The sequence below is a fragment of the Diabrotica undecimpunctata genome, chromosome 8 (assembly GCF_040954645.1).
Source record: "Diabrotica undecimpunctata isolate CICGRU chromosome 8, icDiaUnde3, whole genome shotgun sequence".
Lineage (NCBI taxonomy): Eukaryota > Metazoa > Arthropoda > Insecta > Coleoptera > Chrysomelidae > Diabrotica > Diabrotica undecimpunctata.
In genome coordinates, this window is record NC_092810.1 from 72260109 (window position 1) to 72284570 (window position 24462).

The 24462-nt window shown below is 32.4% G+C and overlaps 1 protein-coding gene across 1 annotated transcript in view; it reads right to left on the reverse strand.

Annotated features, from left to right (window-relative positions):
* Positions 1–24462, reverse strand: part of SCAP (SREBP cleavage activating protein) — a 163921-nt gene that overhangs the window by 26493 nt on the left and 112966 nt on the right. Inside the window, exons 7-10 of the mRNA XM_072540484.1 lie at positions 16547–16858; positions 11343–11781; positions 9522–9705; positions 4911–5129 (exon numbers count right to left, since the gene is read on the reverse strand). Coding sequence (XP_072396585.1) covers positions 4911–5129; positions 9522–9705; positions 11343–11781; positions 16547–16858 — 1154 coding nt within the window. The remainder of the gene's footprint in view (positions 1–4910; positions 5130–9521; positions 9706–11342; positions 11782–16546; positions 16859–24462) is intronic.

Below are 24462 nucleotides of genomic sequence, written 5' to 3' on the forward strand. Positions count from 1 at the left end.
TGTATTGATTCTATAAAACGGATTATGTACAGTGCAAATATACTTTCTTATCCAGGAGTTCGAACTCACGTCGAATAAATCTGCTGTGATGTTGTTTACTCGTCATCGCTTACCGAATATATCCAGTATTAGAATTGATAATCTAAGTATACCTGTCCAAAAACACTATACTTATTTCGGAGTCACACTTGATACCAAATTAACATAGGAAGAACATACTATAACTTTTAATTAAATGCGAAAAAAGCCTAAATGTTTTAAAGGTAGTTAACCGTCAACAATGGAGCGCTGATCTTAAGGTTAATCTAATGTTTTATAGGGCATATACCAGGTCAATTCTTGACTATATTTACTTTTTATATGGGTCTGCTACAAATACTAGACTTAAAAAATTAGACCGAATCCAGTACAAACCTCTGCGTTTGGTTTTAGGTGCACTTAAATCTACACCTACTGAAAATCTAGTAGCCGAATGTATGGAACCTCCATTACATTTAAGGCGTCTTTTTTTATCTGAAAAGTTTATCCTTAAATGTCAGGGTAATAACTAAACCTACCTATTGCAAAAAATATCCGACATATCTGTGTCTAAATTAGTTGACAAATGGTGGCATAACAAAAACTTTAGCTTTAACTCTCTATACATATATATATATATATATATATATATATATATATATATATATATATATATACAAGGATTTTCACAGTTTTCACTGTATTCCTTTACTCAACCGTTTTCTCCAATTTTTCCTGTTTAGCCAGTCCCCTTCCTGTAGGTTTCTTCTACTCATTGCTTCGTCCACTTCATCTCTGAAAGATCTTCGGGGTCTGCCTCTCTTTCTTCTTCCTATCGGGCTCCACTCTGTTATTCTATTTATCCACCGATTTTGTCTGCTCTTCTGACATGTCCGTACCAGGTTTTATTTCTGTATTCTCCGTTGTTAGGTATTCAGTTTTCTTTAGGTTTATTTCCATCCCATTCTTTGTATATTCCTGCTCCAGTTTTCTCATCATAAAACTGAAGGTCATCCTCGTCTTGTGCGATCACTATTTGGTCGTCGGCAAAACTTAGCGTATATAGATATTCGTTCCTTACTGGTATACCCATTCCTTCGCACTTTCTTTTCCATGGTTTCAGGGTTTTTCCAGGAATATTTTAAACAGGGTGGGGGATGTGGAGCAACCCTGTAGTAGTCCCTTTGTCGTCTTAAATGGACTGCATATTCTATTGCCCGTTTTGACAGCTACTTCGTTATTTTTGTAGAGTGCTTCTACCGCGTTTATTAATCTTCGTGGAACTTCGATGTCTTCCACTGCTTCCCATAGCTTGGTTCTAGGTATTGAGTCATATGCCTTCTTAAGATCAACAAAAGCCAGATGGACGGATCTATTTTTGGCCATTCTTTTTTCTATTAGTTGTTCGACCGTGTAAATGTGATCTAAGCATGCTTTCCCCGCTGTGAAACCTGCCTGGTCTTCTCCGATTTTATCTTGTATATATATTTCGAATTTTTCCTTGAAGAAATTTATGAGCGATCCAAGAATAGCACATGTCCAGTGGTAGCCAGGACAATACAGACAGCTCAATGGAGTAAGATGGGTACTCCCAACCTCTGGCTAGTTATCACGCCAGTCACGATACACATATCCATTATTTGCGATGGAAATCGGAGCGAAAGAGTACTGGAACGAGTCACATTCCTGAAGCTTTCACCCAAATGTATCGCCCAAACGAAAAATATTACATTACTCCCCACTAGCAGTGGGGTGGACAGAGCAGTGACGAGTTACCTGAAGTCGCCAATCACTCCCGTGGCCCAACTGGTGGCGAGGACACCCCGCAAGTTTAACACGCCTCTAAACACCTACCTTGACATACCAGGAGGAGAGCTACGTCATGTGTTACTTGAGGAGGAGAGTCTGGAACAAGAAATGACGCATACGCAGTGGCGATCGATTCACGAATCTAATTGGCATTATTTTGTGGCCACCGGGATCATTACTATAATGGTAATAATTGGGATACTCACGTTATGGAAGTACCGTCCTGTTGCACGACTATGTCGTTCAGGGAATCCACAAACTCAGACTAACGCACAGGAAGTGCCTGTATTAGTTAGTAATCGGCACTACAATGTACCATCGACTTCCCAAGTTGACATCCCACTTTCCACATTTTCATCCAATTGCCCTAATTTTAATCTAGAGATAGAGTCGGACATTGATAGCTAGGGTACGGTTGGAAGATTATTGATTATTCTTAAACTATTTATAATTTATCATGTTTGAATTTTACTATGTTATGTAATACTTATATGTAAACTTTGAGTATTGACACTTGGGCCAGATTGCCCGATTCCACAGTATGTCCAATATCAAATCTTTAGAATTCATATCCGAAATTGGACAGTATAATTTTATCACCCAGTAGACCGAATGAATCTATTTGTTATTAAATACACACACGTAGTTAATTAGGTTACATACACATTTGGTCAATTATCAATAATATAATTTGGACATCAGTCAAAAGTGCTGACAAAGTTAAACAATTTACATAAATTAAATACACATGTCACGCGAGGTCCGCGAAAATATTGACCCAATTAAAGTTTATATAAAACTAATATCTCTTGCCTAGAAGAGCATTCAATCAATATTCACTCAACGAACTTGATAGTCTTCAACGATCAACTTCATCAGTCTCTACTCAAAGTAATCCCGGGTCAACACCCATAGTGTACGTCTCTACAATAAACTCTGCTACTATTATTTGGTGTTTCCATTACAACTGAACGAACATCTTCACTGAGCCAACGAAGGGGATTTGTTCACACAGATGGGTCAAAATCCATTTTAGGAGTTGGTTGTGCGGTATAAATCCAAAACAATCAAGAACACAATATATTTAAATTAAACCAACAATGTTCCATTTATCCCGCACAACTGTTTGCAATATATCAAGCTATGGAATAGACTATTGAGAAGAAAATGTCTGATCAACAAATAGTATCCTGTCGGATTCAAAATCTGCGTTGTCTGCTTTAGATAATACGCATAAGAATATATTCAAAACAATGTTATCGTAAAAATTTTAGAAAATCAACTAGTTACTTAGAAGAAATAATTCAGTCTCTTTCATTTGGGTAAAGGGACATGATGGTATCCCGGGTAACACAAAAGCAGATTATTTTGCTAAAAAAGCGGCTTCAAAAGGATTAGAAATTAGTTGGCTCAATAGAAGTAATTTAGTCTTGCGTAAACAAAAATTAAAAGAAAACTGGGAAATTAAAGGGAATGCTTTCTGTAACAGAAGTAACAACCTTTATACAAAAATTCACCCTGTTTTACCTACTGCGCCTTTTGCTGCAAGAAGTCATCCCAATAGAAGAGTATATTCAATGTTTGTTAGATGCCTTATTAAGCATGCTACTGTGAAAGCCTATCTTCCTAGATTTAATTTGTCATACGTACAAATACCTCTTCCTCAGAATCAATCTTCAATTTTAGATATTTCTCGTCGGCTCGTCGAATATTAGGCTTAACCAAATTTTTTGGGGTAATTTAAAAAGGACTAAAAGAAAGATTTAGGATGGATTGTGTAATGTGAATGTATAAATCTAGCTTTGTTCCCTTTGTCAATCCTTTTTATATATTTACCTCCTAACCGCTGCATGTCTTGTGTTGTAATAAAGTCGCTATGAAAGGCACCCTAGCGTGAAAATATCCCTATATTATGTAATCCCTTGTTGTTACTAAATATTCACTTTAAGTTTGTTAGGGCCCTGAATGTAACCAATGAAAGTATGCTTACCATATATATTTAGTTTACCTCTAGGCGAATTACTATTTTGTTAACAAAAATGCAATAGGTCAATACATGATTAACAAATTTAAGTAGTCAAATACATTATCGTCACTGAATGGATCAAGTTATCCAAAGACATTAATTAAGTAATAAAAATAAATAAATAAAAGACTTGGTATTTTCTGACTGAATTGCCTATTTTAATTTATATGAAAATGCTGGGTTTATAGCTCTGAGATTAATAAAACAATTTAATAGCTTTCAGACGTTTCGGCAATTTACCATTTTCAATAAATTCTATATTTTTTTATATTATGTTATGTTAATGTTAAAAGTTAAAATAACAGTGAAAAAAAAAAACAATAAAATACGAAACCTTAGAACATTAAAATATATTAAATGGATTCAGTTCCGTTTCTCTTTATTGTTAGAAGGTGTAATTTGGCGAAACATGCCACGACTAGTGTTGTTGACTGATTTGTGATGTCTGTTTTGTTATTAATATAGTTTTAAGTAATTTTTATATGATTCATTTCTAATATATATCTCGTAAATATAACAACAATTTTAACCAAATTAATAAACGAGAGGATATCACTTGAGGATGAACAACAAGGCTTCCGAATCGGAAAATCATACACAGACGCAGTATTTGATATAAGACAAATAACGCAAAATGCACTAGAATACAATCGACGTGCGTTCCTTTACTGTATTTACTTAGCCTTTGACAGAATAAGGCTGAAGGTTGTTATTCACCTATTATATTTTTATACAATAAACAAATACCATCAGATATCATTAAAAAATCGAAGACATATATAAGGAAAACAACATGCAGCCCAGAATAGATGGACAACGGACAGAAGAAATAAACACAGGCACAGGTATAAGGCAGGGAGAGCCCTATAATATTTAATCTCATAACGGATGAAATAATTAAATCCGTGAAGAGAGGTATAGGATATATGATGGAATATAAGGAAATTATGATATGAAGAACATGAAACGATATTATCTAGCATGAAAGAGATAAACAGAGGCCGATGTCCGAAACATGGTACATAGATAGGTTGTAATTAATTTCCAAAATTCTTACCGGTTTCTTGAGGTCCTGCTCAGAAATAGAACCAGCAGAAGCAGTTCTCACGTGCATTCTTCTATACGCACAAGTAAAATTCCAGTCTATTGGCCTACCTTGATTGTAGGTTTGAAGTTGGAGCAGTTCTATTAAACCACACAGTCTTACAGCAATTACTTTGGCACCTACTATCTTGAGATGATTTATACCAGATTCAACACCGTCTTCAAAGATACACTGCAACATACATAATAATCTCAAATGTAGTTTTAAAATTATTAATTTTTATATATACATAGAATAAAGAGTCATGTATACTGCTCATTAGACATGTCTGAAAACAATTGGATGTGAAATCTGAAAATTTGCGTTTCCCTATAATTGTCAGACATACATGTCTAAAATGTTTACAGATCTTTGTCAGTTTTTTGTTATTTTTAATGGAATGCCCATTATTGTATTTTTAAATATTATTTTTAGATGTTGTTTTGTTAGATATTATCATATTTATATATTGTACTGTATTTTATTTAGATATTGTATTTTTAGATGTTATATTATTGAATTCTGCGTAAAGCTTTGGGCATATTTTGCAACATGTCACTTCATTCGTCAAGATTATTAATATTTTATCAGAAATTTTGAATATTTATCGATTTATAAACACAATGCCTTAAAAATTTGTACGTTTAGAAAGTAAGTAATGTTCTTAAAAGATAATATAAGTTTCTTAAAATTTCAATCCACAGATGAAACTTTAAGAAGATATTATGTAAGAATCAAAACTGAAGTAAAATTACGGAAAAAAACAATAAAACCATTTGAAATACCAAATGATAACTAATATTGAAAAATATTAATTGCCCAATAAAAAATAATCAAATAAAGATAGTATCCTATGCAAATGACGCAGTTCTGATAGCGAGGAATGAATCAACAACAATCATGTATTCAACAATGAACCATTTAAAATCTAAAATTGTTTAGATCAGCCCCTTTTAACCTAAAAACACGAAATGGTACGAGTATCAGAAACACATACTTGTAATCTCTTACATATAATGTGGTTATCAATAAAGATGATTGTTTTTAAGTTAATAGTATGGTTTTCTTTTGACTGTCTTTGGTTCATTGTGTCCCACGAGTGGTACACAATGAACTAGTGCTGCATACACATTGAACCTTTACTTTATTTTACACATACCCAATAAAAATTAGGTTTACAGAAACCATAGTAAGATTTAAATTTTTATCTGATATTTAGTAAAGAAAAAGACACTGTAAACGCAAAATAACATTGTTGTCGTTTTGTGCTGCCACATAGTTTTGGTCTCAGCAAAATATATTTCACATCTTTCTTGTCGACGGAAGCTATATCAGGAACATTGGGCATAATAAACTGCTCACTATATATATCCTTGTATCTTAAAAATGATATGCATTATTCTCCATCTCGTTCTATCTGTAATATTTTCTCCACAAAATACACCATTGAATTTGGTGGATGAAATTCTACCAAGACACATTCTTCTACGTTAGTGTTAAAACCTTGAGTACTAATCAAATTTGGATTTAAAATGGGAAGATCTTGTTCATATTCTACACAATCACTGTCACTCTCAAGGAAAATATCTATTTCATCCTCCTCTGAATCCGTATTATCGTCATTAACAAATTGGATTCTATTGTTAGCTTCATTTATTAGCTTGCAATCTTTTTTCTTAAATAATGGTTTTTTCCAGTGTATCTGTGGCAATAATACTTTTTTTACTTTTTCTGTTCTTTCTATTATTTTGAAAAGGTTTCCGTGCAGGCATAAATTTTTGTGGTGAAATAAAATTGATGGTCCTGCTCGACTTTCTGCATGTTCGGTGTTTTCTGATTCAATGTTATTAATTGTACAACTGTCATGGTCATTTGGCACAGTGATTTCATCGTTATATTTACCTCCTGGAAGGTCTCTTGTATTATTAGAAGTATCATTTGGACATGGTCTGTTTGTTACCTCACTTGGCAAAAAATCGTTTTCTGCGCTTTCTTACCGCTGGTGACTTTACCCAAACACTTTTTTTCCCTTTTGGTGCCAATATTTTCTGCACCGTTGAGGTTGTTAGTTTCATCAAGAAGTTGTAAATTCTTGTGCCGTCAGAAAATGCGGCATTCCGATTTATTACAGCATACAAAAAAGCGATTAAGACTATCTCTGTTAAATGATGTCGCGCGTGCCAGACTGCACGACTCTGGTTTTCTCAGTGACAGATCTGTATGCCTGTTCCTAAAACTTCGGAGCCACTCCCTGCCAGTCATTTCTGCATTCTTCCATGAATCAGGAATTTTGATATTATTCATTTAAGCCATTTGATATGCAACATTTCTACATTCAAAAGACATCAATCCATAAAACATAAGGGCACAAGTTTTCAAATAAGTCTTAAGAGCATCTTCTTGTTCACTTGTGAAAATCATGTTCTTCTCATAGTTGGGGCAAATCTTATGTTTTCGTTTGAAGCAGACTTTCTTTTTTCAACGTATCGCCTTAATGTAGGGTACGCTAAATTACTTTCTACTGCTGCTTTTCGAATACTCATACCCCTGGTTGCTAACTCCAATGCTGCCTTCATTTGATCAACAGTATGTGCGCATTTCTTTCTTTCTATTTTCTTAATGTGGCCCATCCTGCTAACAAAAATAAATCTAAAAAATTGGAAGGGTGCACACTGAACCATAGTTCATTGGTGCCCCAACATAGTTTGATTCATTGTGTAGGTACGTACCGCAACTTAAAAAAAAATCGAAAAATTTGTTTCGAAACTATCTTACCGACGAAAAAGCTTACCTTGAAAAATTTTCTCGATGCGTCCAAACTCTTATAATTTGTTATAACACGTGCATGTTTGGTGGTGGCAAAACAACAACTGGGATTTAGTTTTATGCGTATTACTAACGAAAGATTGGTTGCTTCATTAAGTACGTGTGGTTCATTGTTGAACACATGACCCTATGATCTACCAACAATGTTACATCAGTTCAATACTATGACTAAGAAATTCGCCATAAGGTGCATAAATAAGGTTCAAACTTCAGATTGAAAGCCAGTTGGTAGAAAAATTAATGAGATTTGAATACCTTGAAGTCAAGTTATCAAGTGACAAAATATTGAGAGATAAGTAAGGGGGCAAAACCAATCAAAACAGAACGACACAATATGGAGAAACAAACAGTGAAAATAGAAACAAAAACGTGTGCTTGGAAAACTTGTTTAGTTCTAATATTTTATTTTTATTATGTAAAATTGTTTAACATTACCTATCAATCTACTACCTTATTCAATCGATAATATCATTTTTTTAATATCTTTAAATTTCTTGCGTCAAATTGAGGCACCCCTATACTATAAAAGCACCCAGAGACGCTGAGAACCACTAGACTAGACTATATGTTACGTCTTAAAAACTTGTGTGGGAGAATCATCAATTTAACCCAGAACCGCCCAACCTTATCAATAAATTCGAAAATAATTTTGATTCATCTCCTGCTTAGACGACATCAGAGCACAGCGACCATAATTTCTGCCACTACTTTCCCCATAAAGATAATTACACAAGATAAATGGTTATTCATATAGTTTTTTGTCTAATCATTTCAGAGTTGTGCTAATTGCTCGTACTCTAAACAAGCTAATTTTATATTTCCTACATTAACACAATTTAAACCACATAAATAAGATCTAAAAGTAGTACAACAAAATAGGGAGTAGTGAGATCAGAAAATGTGCAGAAGAGGCCATATAACTTAGTGGATGCAAGATAACAAGAAAGTGTCGAACAGGTAAATTAATAGAAAGATAGAAAGCGGAGGAGTTATAATAGCCCGACATAAATTACAAGTAGGGAAAAGAAGCACATGTCGTTCCAGAAAGAGTGGAATGATAATAATATCTCAACAGCATAGGAGACAACGATTAAGAAAAATATGCAATATGCTTCAATAAAAGAAGAAAAGCCCACAGAAAGTAAATAATTTTAAATACAACAAACTTATATTAAATATTATGTTTATAAGGAACATTTGAATTGAATATATCATATTTAACTTAGACGTGCCACAAGAAAGCTGTTTTAGAACCCTTTTACTCTTTTATTAAATATGAAATTAATTTTCTTTCAATTATTAGTTTCCTATACCTAAAATTAATGATTTTTTATTCGACAGTAAACCTAGCTTAACTACAAGATAAGTAATTCTTGCGGTTAAAAACAATGCCCCTTTATTATTTGAATGATATGATTTTGATTATATTACCTACTTATGGCGAGCAGCAAAAATATTTTCCGAACTATTTTAGTATTTCCTTAGGGATTTTTTAAGACAAACAAACACATGTTCTTTGTTAGTATATTTTTTATATATTTTTAATCGTTTCGCTATCAACGTGGTTGCATAAGCAGTCAGTTTCATGTAAGAATGGACCTGAGTAGCCCAATGCGTCAAATAGGTATAGTATAGTAATATTATTTCAAATCCGATTCCAATTATAATGTGCGGTCTACGTGAAACACCCTGTACAGTATTACTTTAAAATATTTTCTAAGTATGCAAAAGTGTTTAGTTCTAATTTCAGAAACTTACTTTTAAGTCTCCAGAAGATGCTTCCCAAAACTCAAGTCTACCGTCTGCACAACCAATAACGATTAAGTTGTCCAAATAGTCCATACACCATATAGGTGATAATTTACATTTACATCCAGAAAAGTTACTACTGTCCCCACTTTCGCATGGAGTATTGGATTTACTGTCACCTCCAGAACTAGATCTAAAACATAAAACAAAAATAGTGTTTTAATTACGGCATTGTGTATAAAACATAATATGCGTAAAAAGTCCAGTAACTCGAATGGAAAATACGTCATTTTGCGTACCTCAGCATAAAACAAGTTTGATATAAAGTTCAAACCCAATCCTTCTTTCAGTGCGTCATAATTTATCGAATTCTCTTAACGCATTAAGTTGGAAGTGATAGAAAAAAAGGTAAGTCTGTGCTTATTATACCATAGAACTGAAAATTATGTAGCGTTGACGGATAGTTGCATATTAAAGCGACTTCTACTTGAGGATGTATAATTGGTTGACGTTTAGAATAAGCTAAATCGATAACCAATCAATGGTGCGAATAAAGATAATTTGACGCAAAAGTATTCGATCTTTACAGAACTTTGACAATGTCAACGAGTAAAATGACCATTTTGTTATCCAGGTTAGTATTTTCTGACATTGTATGGTGAAAATTTTATTTTATATTTATTTATTTTTTCAATAAAATATTTTAAATATTCCAAGATATATCAAAAAAGAACAAAGAATAATATTAAAATTATTTAGATTATTATCGATTAGAAAAAGAGGCTAGAACAAATTTAGAAGTTTTAAATTATTCTAAAAATATTAACAGTATTTTAAATATTTTATATTTTAGCGTATTGCAGAGGCGTTAGAAATATCGTTACCAACAAGACGATTATCAAATGAAGGTATTTAAACAGATGCTAACTATTTATTATGTGGTACTGAGTAATTCAGTATGTGCTAATCTAATTTTAAATAGGCTTTTTAAGTATTTATTGCATGAAAGAATGTTTCTAGGGGTTAAAAACTTAAAAACAATGAAACAAAATTTCACAAGCGATGAATTAATTGTTATTAATTTGAATTCATAAGTTAAGCATTTTACATCATAAAAAATTATTTTTTAACGTTATTTATGCCATAAACGGTGGTTTCAAGAGATAAAAGTTTGTATTGAAGTACAAATCATCATTGAATATGTTTATTTTACTTAATTTATAACTTATAATATACTTAACGCTCTACACACTCTAGAAACAGAGTAAAAATAAGACAAAATCTTTGTGGAGCCTCAGACGATATGAAAAACTTGTTATATATTCGATGTTTTTAAATCAAACAACTAATAAAAGGCCGATTTTATTGGATAGAGAAGTTCCAAAGTCGTATTTTAAATACACCCTGTAGCAATGTTGAAAAAATGCAACGTGCTTTTTTGAATTTAACCTTTTTTACTTCATTTTATCATACTTATTCCTATAAAATGTAAGAAACGTATTTTGTGACTATATTAATATTACTGCAAGTAGACAAAAGCCTGGAATATGTTTGTTCATAAGTTAAAAACGTTAAATAGTATGATAATATGTCAGCTCTGGCGTTTGTTAGGTGTGACAGAACTTGATACTACATATCAAAACCTAATATGATTCACATATCAAATATACTGCTCAACTACTACGAAATTTTTACATCTTAAAGTCAGAGTTTTCACTGCCAACATTACTGGTGATATAAACTACAAAGCAAAATATCGTTTCCGGTATTTCAAATTATTGAAAAAATAGTTGAACATACACGTATCTAAAGAATGCCTGTCTAACTTACCTACTATATATTACATTATTTTTATTTCTCACTTCACCGTCGTCTCCACTATTTAAACTTCTACGTTTCGCAATATTTTCCATGCTGTGTCTTTTAGAGGTTCCCTCTTTCAAAGATTCATATCGATTTCTTAATCTTGTACCGAAATTATGATTATAATAGAAATGTCGATACGACTTATTAAAATTGTATTTGGAATCAGTATACTCTGTTGGATCCCAGTGGTCATCAGTAGTGTTAGAGAAATCCGTATTTATACGATTTAGGAGTTTGGGAAAAGAATCTTCTCGCGAGGGAGGCGAACCGGATTCGTAGTCTGAAAGGGTTTCATCTAGTTCAGAAGCTAGATCTGATGATTTAGCGTCAATGAAAATTGATTTTCTATCAATTTGACTTATTACTTCTGTCGTGTTATTGTCGAAAACTTTGATTTGCCCTCCTAAAAAAGAAAGTAACAATTCTATCATTTATAGTAGGGACAGTAGGGTCGTACTAAAAAGTACATTATATATATATATATATATATATATATATATATATATATATATATATATATATATATATATATATATATATATAACGTGTTTTTTTACGTTTTTGGCCCGGCCGTGGCTATACATAAATACCTTTTTAAACGGCTACTCAATAAACTTAACTGCTGCCCGCAATAAACTTCTTTACAATAAATACAACTGTTTCACATATTTAGAAAATATGATAGATAGAATGATACTGGACAATTTAAAGCAGTCAAAAATGACAGACTTCTTCCAATTGCAGAAGCAATAGTTTATGTTATCCCCGAAAATACACTTTATACATTATGTAGTTGAAAAAAATGTAAGTACAAATTTTTTGTTTTAACGTATATCAAAGTAAACAACTCTTTTTTGTTTTAATGTATTTAATTATGAGTTATTTCGTCGGCCATTTCAGTTCTCGTTATAGAGGGAGTCTACTATATATATATATATATATATATATATATATATATATATATATATATATATATATATATTGTTATGATGTAATTGTTTGTTTGAATGATGAGCAATGAGTATTTTTAATAATATAAGGTTTTTATCGCGGTTCTCAAAGAATTAGTTTGTAAGTACTTTTTTAAAATATCTTTATTATAACTATTATGAAACACACATATATATATATATATATATATATATATATATATATATATATATATATATATATATATATATATATATATCTAACCTAGCCAATGTAAATTTAAAATAAACTATCTTTAAATTGATATTCTTATAAAACTAATTAAATTCTATAGACAATGTAAAATTTAAACAAACTATCTTCAAAATTGAAACTGTTATGACACTAACTAAATTATATTAACAAAATTTTGTACCTTTCTTTCACTGAATGCCTAAATGAACTGTTTTCCACTATATAGATTCTAATCACCACTGAATGTCTTCGTACTTCGGTTATCCTTGTTTTTGTGAAATTACTTTTTCCAATTATCAGCTTCTACCAATTTAAGATATATTTTTCTTCACCAGCATTTATAAACCACCAAGCAAACCAGCAAACAGCATTTATATTTATTCTTCTTTTCAATATACCAATATCCAATTATTATAAGTTGATTTATACTAATCTCCAATCATAATATAATTTTAATTCCTTCCAATATCCATCCAATATTCTTCTAATATACTTTTATAATCTTCAATAATTATTTGTGTATAATTATAAATGTGCATTAAAATATATGCATAATTTTTAATCTTCATTTAACTCACTATATTAAACAATTGGACTATTTGTAACTGATTGACTGACTCCAACTAACTTTCATATTTCTTACTAAACTTTCTGACTGACTGACTTACTAAAACTGTCCTCTTGAATCCAAATCACGGGTATTTATATCTTTTCAATCTTCCAGAACCATCTGGTAAGAAATCATGTTCGATTTAGTTCTATTTCTTCTATATGGATGTTCTCGAAAAAAGTATTTGTTCGATCCACCGACATAATCATTATTCCAGAATGTTCCAACATAAACAAAGGTCAAATTCTGCATTCTGGAGAATTCGTTAATGTTCTATTGATAATTTTGTTGACATTTAGGCTTTTCAGATCAGAATATACACTTAAATCATTAAATATATATAAATTAAACATTTTAAACTAACATTATTATTATAACCCCACTTTATATTCGTAATTTATGAATTCCTGTCTGTCAATTTAAAGAGTATTTTTGGTTGCCTAGTCACATGGCTCACTTAAATATATCTACAAAATCATAATTACTAAAATACAACTTTTTACAATTATTATATGCTAATTTCTTAAAAATGCCCTCACATAAATATATTTTTATAAAATTTTCTAGTATATAACTTATTAAAATAACCAACTACTTTTAATATCTAATATATAACTTGTAAATTATTTTTAATCACTATTTTTCTTTCTCTTATATCATATCAATATATATATATATATATATATATATATATATATATATATATATATATATATATATATATTAAATTTGAAATTTCCGCGGGAGCTATATGTGGTTTCAGTTGTTTTTCGGGTTTGACTCCGCGTTAAATATGTTTGGTTTTTAGAAAAACCATTGTTTTGGCGACGTTTCGGCCAATTCGCCTGGAACATCAAGACAAAGCAGAACTAATCTGACTTGACAATGGCAAGTGTGACCTTGCCGAAACGTCGCCAAAACAATGGTTTTTCTAAAAACCAAACATATTTAACGCGGAGTCAAACCCGAAAAACAACTGAAACCACACACACACACACATATATATATATATATATATATATATATATATATATATATATATATATATATATATGTATATATATATATATATATGTATATATATATATATATATATATATATATATATATATATATATATATATATATATACTTGATTATGAATGATTGATATTGAGTTAAGCTAAGCTACACGAAATACTTATGATTTAAATGGTTAAAATATTTTTAAAAAAATGTTACTTATGAACATTTCAATCACGTTTCGAATATGTTCCAGTTTGTCGGTTTGTCTACGGTGTGCCCAAGTACCTTTATCATCAAAATGCATCCAGCTAGTTATGTATATAGCAAAACTGTCAAAGTGACAATATATAAAATTTCCGTTAAGATCTCAGATATATTAAAATTTCAAATTGAACATGAAAAAATGACAACAGAAAATCTCATTTTGTTCGAATTTTTAATGGATAATGTAACTTTCGATCCCAACTACGACAGCGATGATGATGCTGACGAAAAAAGTGTAACATTCCAGTTTTTGCATAATGCTACCCTCGATGTATGTGAAGCTGATTTTAATCCATGAAGAAATTAATTAACTGAAAAATAAATTTAACCTTTTTGTAAAGATTTACACAAAAATGCCACCAGTAATACTGATTCAACTGAAGATGAAACTATTCCCACGGCGAAATCCTTAAAAGATAAATTTATATAACATATCACAATGCATGTTTATCTTGTTTCAGCAAGCTTATAGTGACGCAATTCCAAATAATTTAAACGACAAGTCTGTATTATTTACGGATTTAAGGATAAAGAAAAAAAATCTAAAAAAGATATAAGAAGACTGGTGAAGCTTCAAAAAGTAGCAAATGTACACCAAAATTCGAGAAAACTGACAACAAGAAAAGTAGTTTGAAGAAAAGTAAAAGCCGACTAAACAAAGAGGCATTCGTTCTCTTGTGGGGTCGCGGCAGCTAATTCTTGTGAGGCGAGCGCGACGGGACAGGAGAGGAAATGCTAAGGAGGGTGAGCGGAACTGGGCCCGGACTTTGCCCATTTGGACCCATTTCCGGCCTTTCACCTATCTTATTCCATTCACTAATCTTAAGTTGATCGCCTTTGATGACTTTTGTCTTCTGGCCTAGTATACTAGTAGGCCGAAAGATGCCAGGGTGACTTGCTCCGTGACGTTGGATGTCTAAAAAAGATTTCCCCCACCGTTGCCCGCCAGAATTCAAAAAATACCTTCTTAAGCTCTTACTGGAATCTGGCAATACGGCAATTAAAAAAAAAGTATTTCTGATTGAGATATTGGCAGAAAGATTTTCTTTCAGTACGTGTCCAGATTTAGGTATTTATAGATTACTAGTTGGAAACCAGTTTCATTCGATAGGATCGGGTCTGCAGCATTAACATATGTTTGCAATTCTTCTTCTTACTACATCCGTCATTCCCAATGTTGCTGATCTAAATGGCAATAATGGTTTGCCCTTAACTTTCACCTCTTAATACATTATCCAAGTACTGTATTTTTCATTTAGCAGATCTTTTGGTTATTCATATACTGAAGAACATCGATGATCTTTTATATCCATGAAATTCGCAGTATCCTCCAAAATGTATGTATGCAAATGTATACATACATTTTGAAGGGCGTATACATAAACTGCAGAATATGATCATCCGAGATCAGAACTTTAACTGTCTAATCTTGTAAAAAATGTCATCATGATCATGAATGTTTCCTCGCATGTTCAATTCTTGATACTATTTATTTTTAGGTATCACTCACTGCTCATGTGCTCATATTAGCACAGATATTTTATAGAGATTATTCTATTATTAAATGTATTTCGTTGACATTAATTCCACATTGACTTTGGCTTATGCTATGCTTCCCCAAATATAGATTCCAAATATATGCAATAGGAGTGGAGTAAAGGACACAGCCCCATCTCACTCCTTGTCTAATCCATATAACTACCGATGATATTGGTTCTATTTGGACTGTTATATAATCCATATAACAACAGCCAAATCAATGGCGATTGATTTTAGAATTTCAACCATGGTGTGTCTGTGTGTGGTACGTATGTGTGCGTGTGTGTGTGCGCGTTTGTATATGTGTGTAACGTATATAATAATACGTAATTTTTAATTTTTTTTAATATTTTTCTATTTATTGGGTTTTTGGGTGGTTGTGGGAGATAATTTTATTTTGTATGATATATTATAGTTCGTATATTTCTATTTAATGAAATAGACTATGCACTAACGTTAGAATACATTAATTTAATCTTTTATCATTAAAATTTCCATTATATCTTGTTATTAAATTAGTAAGAGTCACTGAAATTCTATTTTCTTAAGAAACAAGTTTAAAACAATGTCCGAACATCAAACTTACCCAAACAAGCGCTAACTATATTAGTACCATCGGTAGCGATGCATTCAATTTCTTGGCTATGACCTTCTAATCCAATCGGCATAGCTTCCAGTAACACTTGATTTTCTTGTTGTTCTTCAACTTTTTCATTAAACCAAGAAGCTCTCCATTCTGCGTAATTTCTCGAGCATATACATCGATACAGGACAAAAACACCATATGCCAAAACTACAACGCTGATTAAACAGAGGATTGTTGTTAAAAATATTTCCATAGGGGATGTAGGGTAAAATGGTTGATCTGATTGAGGAATCGAATGTCCTGCTGTTTCATCTGAAAAGAAAATGTTCTGTATTTGGATTTTAATAGAATATTAGAACATAAGTTAAAAAAATAGGTTCGCGGTTCTGTAATTATCTACAATTAAAAATATTTTTTATTTTCTATTTCCAACTCGGAAATTTTTCTGAAAATACACCTAGCAGAAAAAATATTGATAGCATTTCATTGGCTTTTAAAAGAACACCGTATTCAATCATGTCAGTAAAATTTTCTAGTTAAGAATTTTATTATAAGTCAGGAATGGAAGAAAAAAACTAATGTTGCTGATAAAAACATTAATACACCCTGTACATGAAAATACTAAACTATTAATGTTGTTCTATGCAGATGACATTGTTATCCTCGCAGACTCAGAAATAGATGCCATAAATAAACTCATTATTAGCAATAAAGAAAATTTTCAAGATCGTGATAAAAAAATCATTTTAGATGAAAATGAATCACAAAGTGTATGTTAAACTCATGCTACCGAACTGTTCCAAGTACAGAACTCTCTGGTCAATCTAGTGGACCAAGCATGTTGGAATTCGTTCAAGAAGTTCAACAAATTTAGAGTTGTTGAAAAACAATAAAAGTCATTGGTCCAATGTCTACTGAGACCTAGATCTAGTCACCTACGCAGAAGTAGTGAAGAATGCAGATACAAAATATTAAACATAATTATTTAATAAAATATAATACAGTGGTCAAATATCAGATGACTGGATAAAATCGATGTTATCACAATTCCAAAGACAACATATCCAAAAAAGTACAAATATTTCACATTAGCTTAATAAAACACTTCTGAAAGCATTTCTTTGCATAATTCACGCCAATATAACTAAGACGGTATGGGGCGATGTGTGGGGCAATTCGGTCTTATTAAAGGTTTACAGACTACAGAACGTCAGTTCTCATTAAAACTTTTGATTCGAAAGGGCTACATGATGTTTTTATATGTTTTATTGACTACCGGTGTGTCTTCGATAATGTTAACATAACCTGCTGATACAGAGATTGCGAGAGATCGGTATAGATAGAAAGAACAATCAACTAATCTCAAATCTATACTGGAATGAGACGGCAGATGTGAAAATAAATAATCAATTAAAGAATCAGTTAAAGCGTAATTTGTACGGGAATTTCGATAAAACTATTCTAACAATAATTATTAATAAATAAATGCTCTCCAATCACATACAAAATTAATATTTTTAAATATCCCTATTTCTCTAGCTATACTCAGAAATAAGAACAAGGACAGAAATGATTTCCTTAAGATAAAGACTTCGTTAAGCGATAGCAGCCTAAGAATAACAATTAGATTCAGATTTGTCAAATGCTACGTGAACTACCTATGTCTTGCTATGGAGTATGAATAGAGGCTTCGACCATGAAAGACGTGTGCTTAGAATATACCGTGTGTACCACGTCACAAATGACGAAGATTATATATATATATATATATATATATATATATATATATATATATATATATATATATATATATATATATATATATATATACCCGGTATTTTAGGCGCCTCGCCCTTCCGGTAGGGATCTATGGAGGAGTATCACTGAGCCGCAAGCCCTTATCTCTTGCCGTACTGCTCCACCATAGGCCGATCAGACACCAGCATATTCTAGTCTAAGCAGCAGATTCATTTAGAATTTTAAACTGCTGCGTTAGACTGTTTGTTTTCTGTACACCGAGCTAGGAATCGAACCACTGAACCACTCGCAGTGAAGCGAGTGAGAGCCGGCCGCCCAGCCCGCTTGGCTATCTGACCGACATGACGAAAACGTAAAACTGTTAACTTTAATCAAGATGAGAAACATCGCATATCTAGGGCATATCCCTTGATATGCCCTTGATATATGAGCTTCTAAAACTAATCATAGAAGGAAAAATAAATATATACACAAAAAAGTATATATCTGGCCGTAGGCACTACCGGACGGAAAAACATCTATGATTGGACAGAATTCGATTCACATACATACAGTTCGCCAAAATTGTTTCCTCGACTGATAGAGAGGGCACTTGAAGAAGAAGAATCTCAGGTAGGATAAGAGAAACTTTTTGTTTTTTCTAAAATTATATATATTTTCTATAGTGGTTCTACACTTCATTCATTTATTAATTTTGTTACTCAGTACCAGTTATTCTTTGGAATCACTAAACAATTTACAAAAATATTTTTAAAACCCTAGTAGGAGAGGTTGTTCGTCTAAGCAAGCGAGTGCTAAAAGGATGTGGTTTAAGGTCATTCATGATTTGGATGTGGACTGTTTCTGCTCCCACACGCGATTCAAAGCTCGAATAAGTTTTATTTTAGAACCAAAACAACAACTACGATAATACCCCTAGTCTCGAAAAATGTATGGCACAAATGAATTTAAAGTACAGTAATTAAACCTAGTTACTTATAAAGAGTTAAAACAGGAGATTAATAATAGAAGATAGTATAAAAATAAAACGCAACAAATAAAAATAAAAGCACTGTAAAATAGCAATTAATTTTAATCGAAACTTAAAAAAATGAGATAAATTTTGTTCTCTTTCTTACCACAAAACATCTGTGCGAACACAAAAGAACTAAAATTTATTCCTAATAATAAAATATAAAATCAGCAACTAATTTTTAGTTTTACCTATTAAACTCTAAATTGAGCTAATTGATTGAATGCCGTCAAAATAACGTATTTTTATGCTGTATCCAAAATATTGATATTTACCGTAAAGATTAGTTTTGGACTTATTTCAAATATGATTGCGTCAATATTTTAATCTAATTAGTTTTTATTATAAAATATAGCCGAATATATATTAATAGTAATAAACTTGTTTGTATTTTAGGGATACTTTTAATCAGCTTGACGTACAACATTTTTAAATTATATTAAATTGAACAAGAGTACCGCATCAATAATATTTTTTAAATTTTCGTAAATATTGATAATTTTTAATTAATGAAACTAGAACAGGTATTAAGACCAAATATTTAACATATTTAAAAAAAAGATTATACTCGCCAAGGAGGATAATAAAAATTGTTGACGACACGCAAGAAATCAACTTGTAAAGAAATTTTATTGCAAAGATAGGAACATGATGAACCAGGTAGGATGGACTACACAATAACCAAAGGGTTTCCGACCAATTAGCCTAACATCCTTTCTGTTGAAAACGATGGAAAGGCTATGCGAGCGGTACATAAGGGATGAAGTTCTGGTCCATTCACCCAAATCAACATGCATATACTTCGGGAAGATCTACCGATTCTGCACTGCATCATGTAGTGGGAAAATTTAAAAGATCGCTGGATAATAAGAATCCACCCTAGGTATATTCATAGACATTGAGGGAGCGTTTGATAAAAGTACATTCCTAACTATCACCCAACAGCTCAACGTCAGGAATGTTCCCCTGGCCATAAGCGAATGGATATTCAGTATGCTCTCGAATAGAGCAATAAGCATAAATGTAGAAGACGTTTCTGTTAGAGGCATGGTTACGAGGGGCTGTCCACAGGGAGGGGTGCTATCACCACTACTCTGGAACATAGTTCTAGATACCCTGGTTGACCAACTCAGCAGCAACGGTTTCTACACAATAGCCTATGCAGACGATATTGCTGTCCTGCAAAGCGGTAAGTTTGAGAACACACTATGTGAGAGATCGCAAGTTGCTCTCCGACTAATAGAAACATGGTGCAAGGAACACTCATTATGTATAAATTCTAAGAAAACAGAGATGGTCCTCTTTACCAGGAAAAGAAGAATCACGGGCTTAATACCCCCAAGGATTCTAAACTACAGTCTAAATTTTTCTGACGAGGTGAAGTACCTTGGTATTACCCTTGACAGGAAGTTAACATGGAACTCACACTTAGATGGTAGAGCTAAAAGAGCATATATTGCCTATGAGCAGTGTCGACGAAGGGTCGGCCACACCTGGAGCCTCGCCCAGGGTGATCGCCTGGGTCTACACCGCTGTCATTAGGCCAATGCTAACTTACGGAGATATTGCTTGGGTACCAAAAGTGCTACAGGTAACAGCGATTAACAAACTAAACCATATTTAGCGGATGGCTTGCATAAATATAACAGTTGCCATGAAAACAACCAACTGCTGCAATGGAGTTGATCATTGGCATCGCGCCTCTAGATATATATGTCAAAGAAGTGGCGCTAGTGACAATGATGCGACTGCGCTCAGCTGGTGCAAACCTTGATGTAGGAATGGGACAATTGAGAACTCGTTTTTGGCGGGGAGAGCTGGATGCGTTACCACTGCTACAGGCAGGATGCGACTCAATTGAACCAAAGTTTGTCTTTAACAAACCCTACAAAATTGAAACAAGACAGTATATGGAGACAAACGTGGCAAATGCCTATTGCATATACACCGATGGCTCCAAAATGAAAGAAGGCTCAGGATGCGGGATATACTCCAGATCACTGAACCTAAGAATAAAGTGGGGTATGGGCAAAAATGCCAGCGTAGTTCAGACAGAACTAACTGGTATCTCCATAGCCGCAAAAGAGATAACCCAAAAAGGTATAGCAGGGAAAACTATAATGATCTGCACAGATAGCAGACAAGCGCTACTAACCTTGAATAGACCACGTGTCACATCAGGTTTAGTAATGGAGTGTCACGTGTCACTAACTCAAGCTTCGGATGGTAATACCATCATCCTGAGGTGGGTTAAAGGACACAATATTAATAAAGGCAACCGCATCGCTGACCAATTATCTAGGAAGGCGGCAGGCCTAAGACTCATAGGACCTGGGGATCTTTTTGGTTGGTCAACTACAACAATCGCGGAAATTGTCAAATGTCACTCCCATACGCAAACCGTAAAAAGATGGGAAGAAGGGAAAGGATGTAAACTTGCCAGGGTAACACTAAGTAACCTTGAAGAGTCAACATCAAAGAAGTACTTGGGAATGACCAGGAAAAATCTACGTTTGGCAGTTGGTTCTTTCTTCGAAAAGGGTGACAAAATAGATTTCAATAACTACAGAGGAATATCTTTTTTAGCAGTAACATACAAAATTCTCTTTGAATGTCTCCGAAAAAGAATACAAGAATAAATAGAACCAAAATTGGCCGAATACCTAGCCGCATTCAGCCGGAACAAATCGGATGCACAACAAATTTTGAACTTAAAAACAATAATTAAAATAAGAGGATTAAGATGCAAACGTATAATATGCACATTCGTCGATTTTAAAAAGGCTTATAATTCGATAGACCGAAAATCACTCCTGTGTAAACAAGAAGAAAAAGGACTGGATCACAAAACAGGAAGACCCATTGAGCAAACACTAACAAACACAAAAGCTAAGGTGAACTTTATGGCAGAACTCTCAGAACCGTTCGGCATAAATACGGGATTTAGACAATGAGATGACGTGCAAACACTGCTGTTTAATATTGTGTTGGGCAAGTTATGGAAGAGTTGGAAAATAAACAACGTGAAGAAAATCACTGGGAACCAATTACAATCGTAACCACTAAACTAACCTTCACATACTTTACCCCGCGTTTGATAATTTAGCAATAATAACAGAAGACGGACACACAGCAATCATAAAGATTGAGACACTAAAAGAATTCGCGGAAAAAGTGGGCCTACGAATATCCTTATAAAAAATTGAATCTATTGGCAATAGGATCGATACCAATAAATTAAAAACAAACTATTGAGAAATTAACAGAGTGCCTTTGTTTGGAAAAGTATTTAGTATTTAGTTACATATTTGACATTAAATATTTTTATTACTGTATTATAATATGATCTTGTTTAATTATATATTTTAATTACTTATTTACTCTAATAGATTACAGTATATTATTTTCTTCTATTCAGTAAACTCTCATTGTCAAACTGGCTAACACATGGTAAACTGTTTTTATTTTCAAAAAAATTCACTTGTTATGACTAAAAAATGTCTGCGGAATTGTATACGCAAAGGCTGGGTGACCGTTTTAAAACTCTCAATTTATGAGGGTTCGCTTCCTGTGGCCACCACTTTTTTAGGTGCGGATTTTTATCCTTTAAAATGATAACAAAGATCAGATCGAAACGAGACATGGTACTATAAACATCTCCAGTTTATCAGAGACGCGAAAAGCGCGCCGGCGTCGGTTTTCTACACACCAAGGGGCTCAGCCACTATTTGACTTCACTAGCTGCAATTAATATACCAAATTCAAATGGTAAGTGCTATTTCTTTGTGCAGATAACATTAATGAGTTACGCCAGGTATTTTCGTGATATTTAAATTAATTGCAAATTTATTCACAATAAAAATATTGCATTTTTTTGTTATTGTTCTAATCATTTAACCAGCAACCTCAGCTTACACAAAACAGCCGTATTTTAAATGTCTTAGGGGAATTTATTGAACCTACAGGGAAAGAAGAAAAATTACAAAATTACCGACTGCAAAAGGCCAAAAAAGCACTAGAAATGACACAAAACATACATAATAAGAAAAAATATCAAAGAACACTAAAATCCGTAACTATAATATCATTATCAAACCGTCCTTCTTATATGCAAGCGAGAAACTAATCCTCAACAAAAATACGAACTGGAAGACATAAAAAAGAAGAAAGAAAAATAATCACAAAAATCAACGGTACTACACAAACAGAAGATGGATATAGTTTAAAATCAAACAAATCAGTTGAAAAAATCTCGAACATAATTGACATCAGGAAAAGACGTATGAAATTTTTTGGAATTCTAAAAAAACATCCAAGATCTGGTTACCCATATTAAAAGAGGAAGTTATTAAAAGGAAAATACCAGTATTAGTAAGTCGGTAACATATAGAGGATGCATCATATATGTTTTTTAAATAACAAACATATAAAATCAGAATTTGGTGTTTATTGAAAGTAAACTAAGATGCACGACCAAATACTTACCATGTCGGGATAGTATTATGAGGTTTTTTCCTGGTTTTTCCCTCATAATTTACTATGGAATCACTAACAGGAGATTTTTACTGTCATCATGGCAAGTGTTTGTCTTTTTAAAGACGAATTACATGCTATGATTTTTCTGACGGATATTCTCAAGTTAAAGTTGATTTCATGTAATTGAATGAACTATCTTAAGTAAAGTCGTCCCAGGAACGCAACTCAACAGTATTGGCAAAATCATTTTAAAGTCGTCTACTTTAAAATGTATAATGTATGTCTGAATTGTCAATATAAATGAGTCATATAACATTAAATTATTAGAAGAAATTTTTTACTAACTAACAAAAAAACAAAATTTGTTTAATTTACTAATGTTTGTATTTTGAGAACGATTTCCGAAGTGGAAATTGAAACGTCAATAAACGTACTTTAACCTTTAATTGTGGCTTATTCCCATTTAAATAGTAATTAATTTAACATGCCACAAGAAAATAGCTTCAGAACAATATTAAGAAATAGGCTAACAACAACGACCACCTTGGTTAATCGAAATTCAAAAAGGCCTCAAATCGCAAATATAAACGAAATATACATAGACAGATAAAAACACCTTTACAGACAAAGTAGATAAAGGGGACTGTTTGGAAAAGTATTTCATAAATAT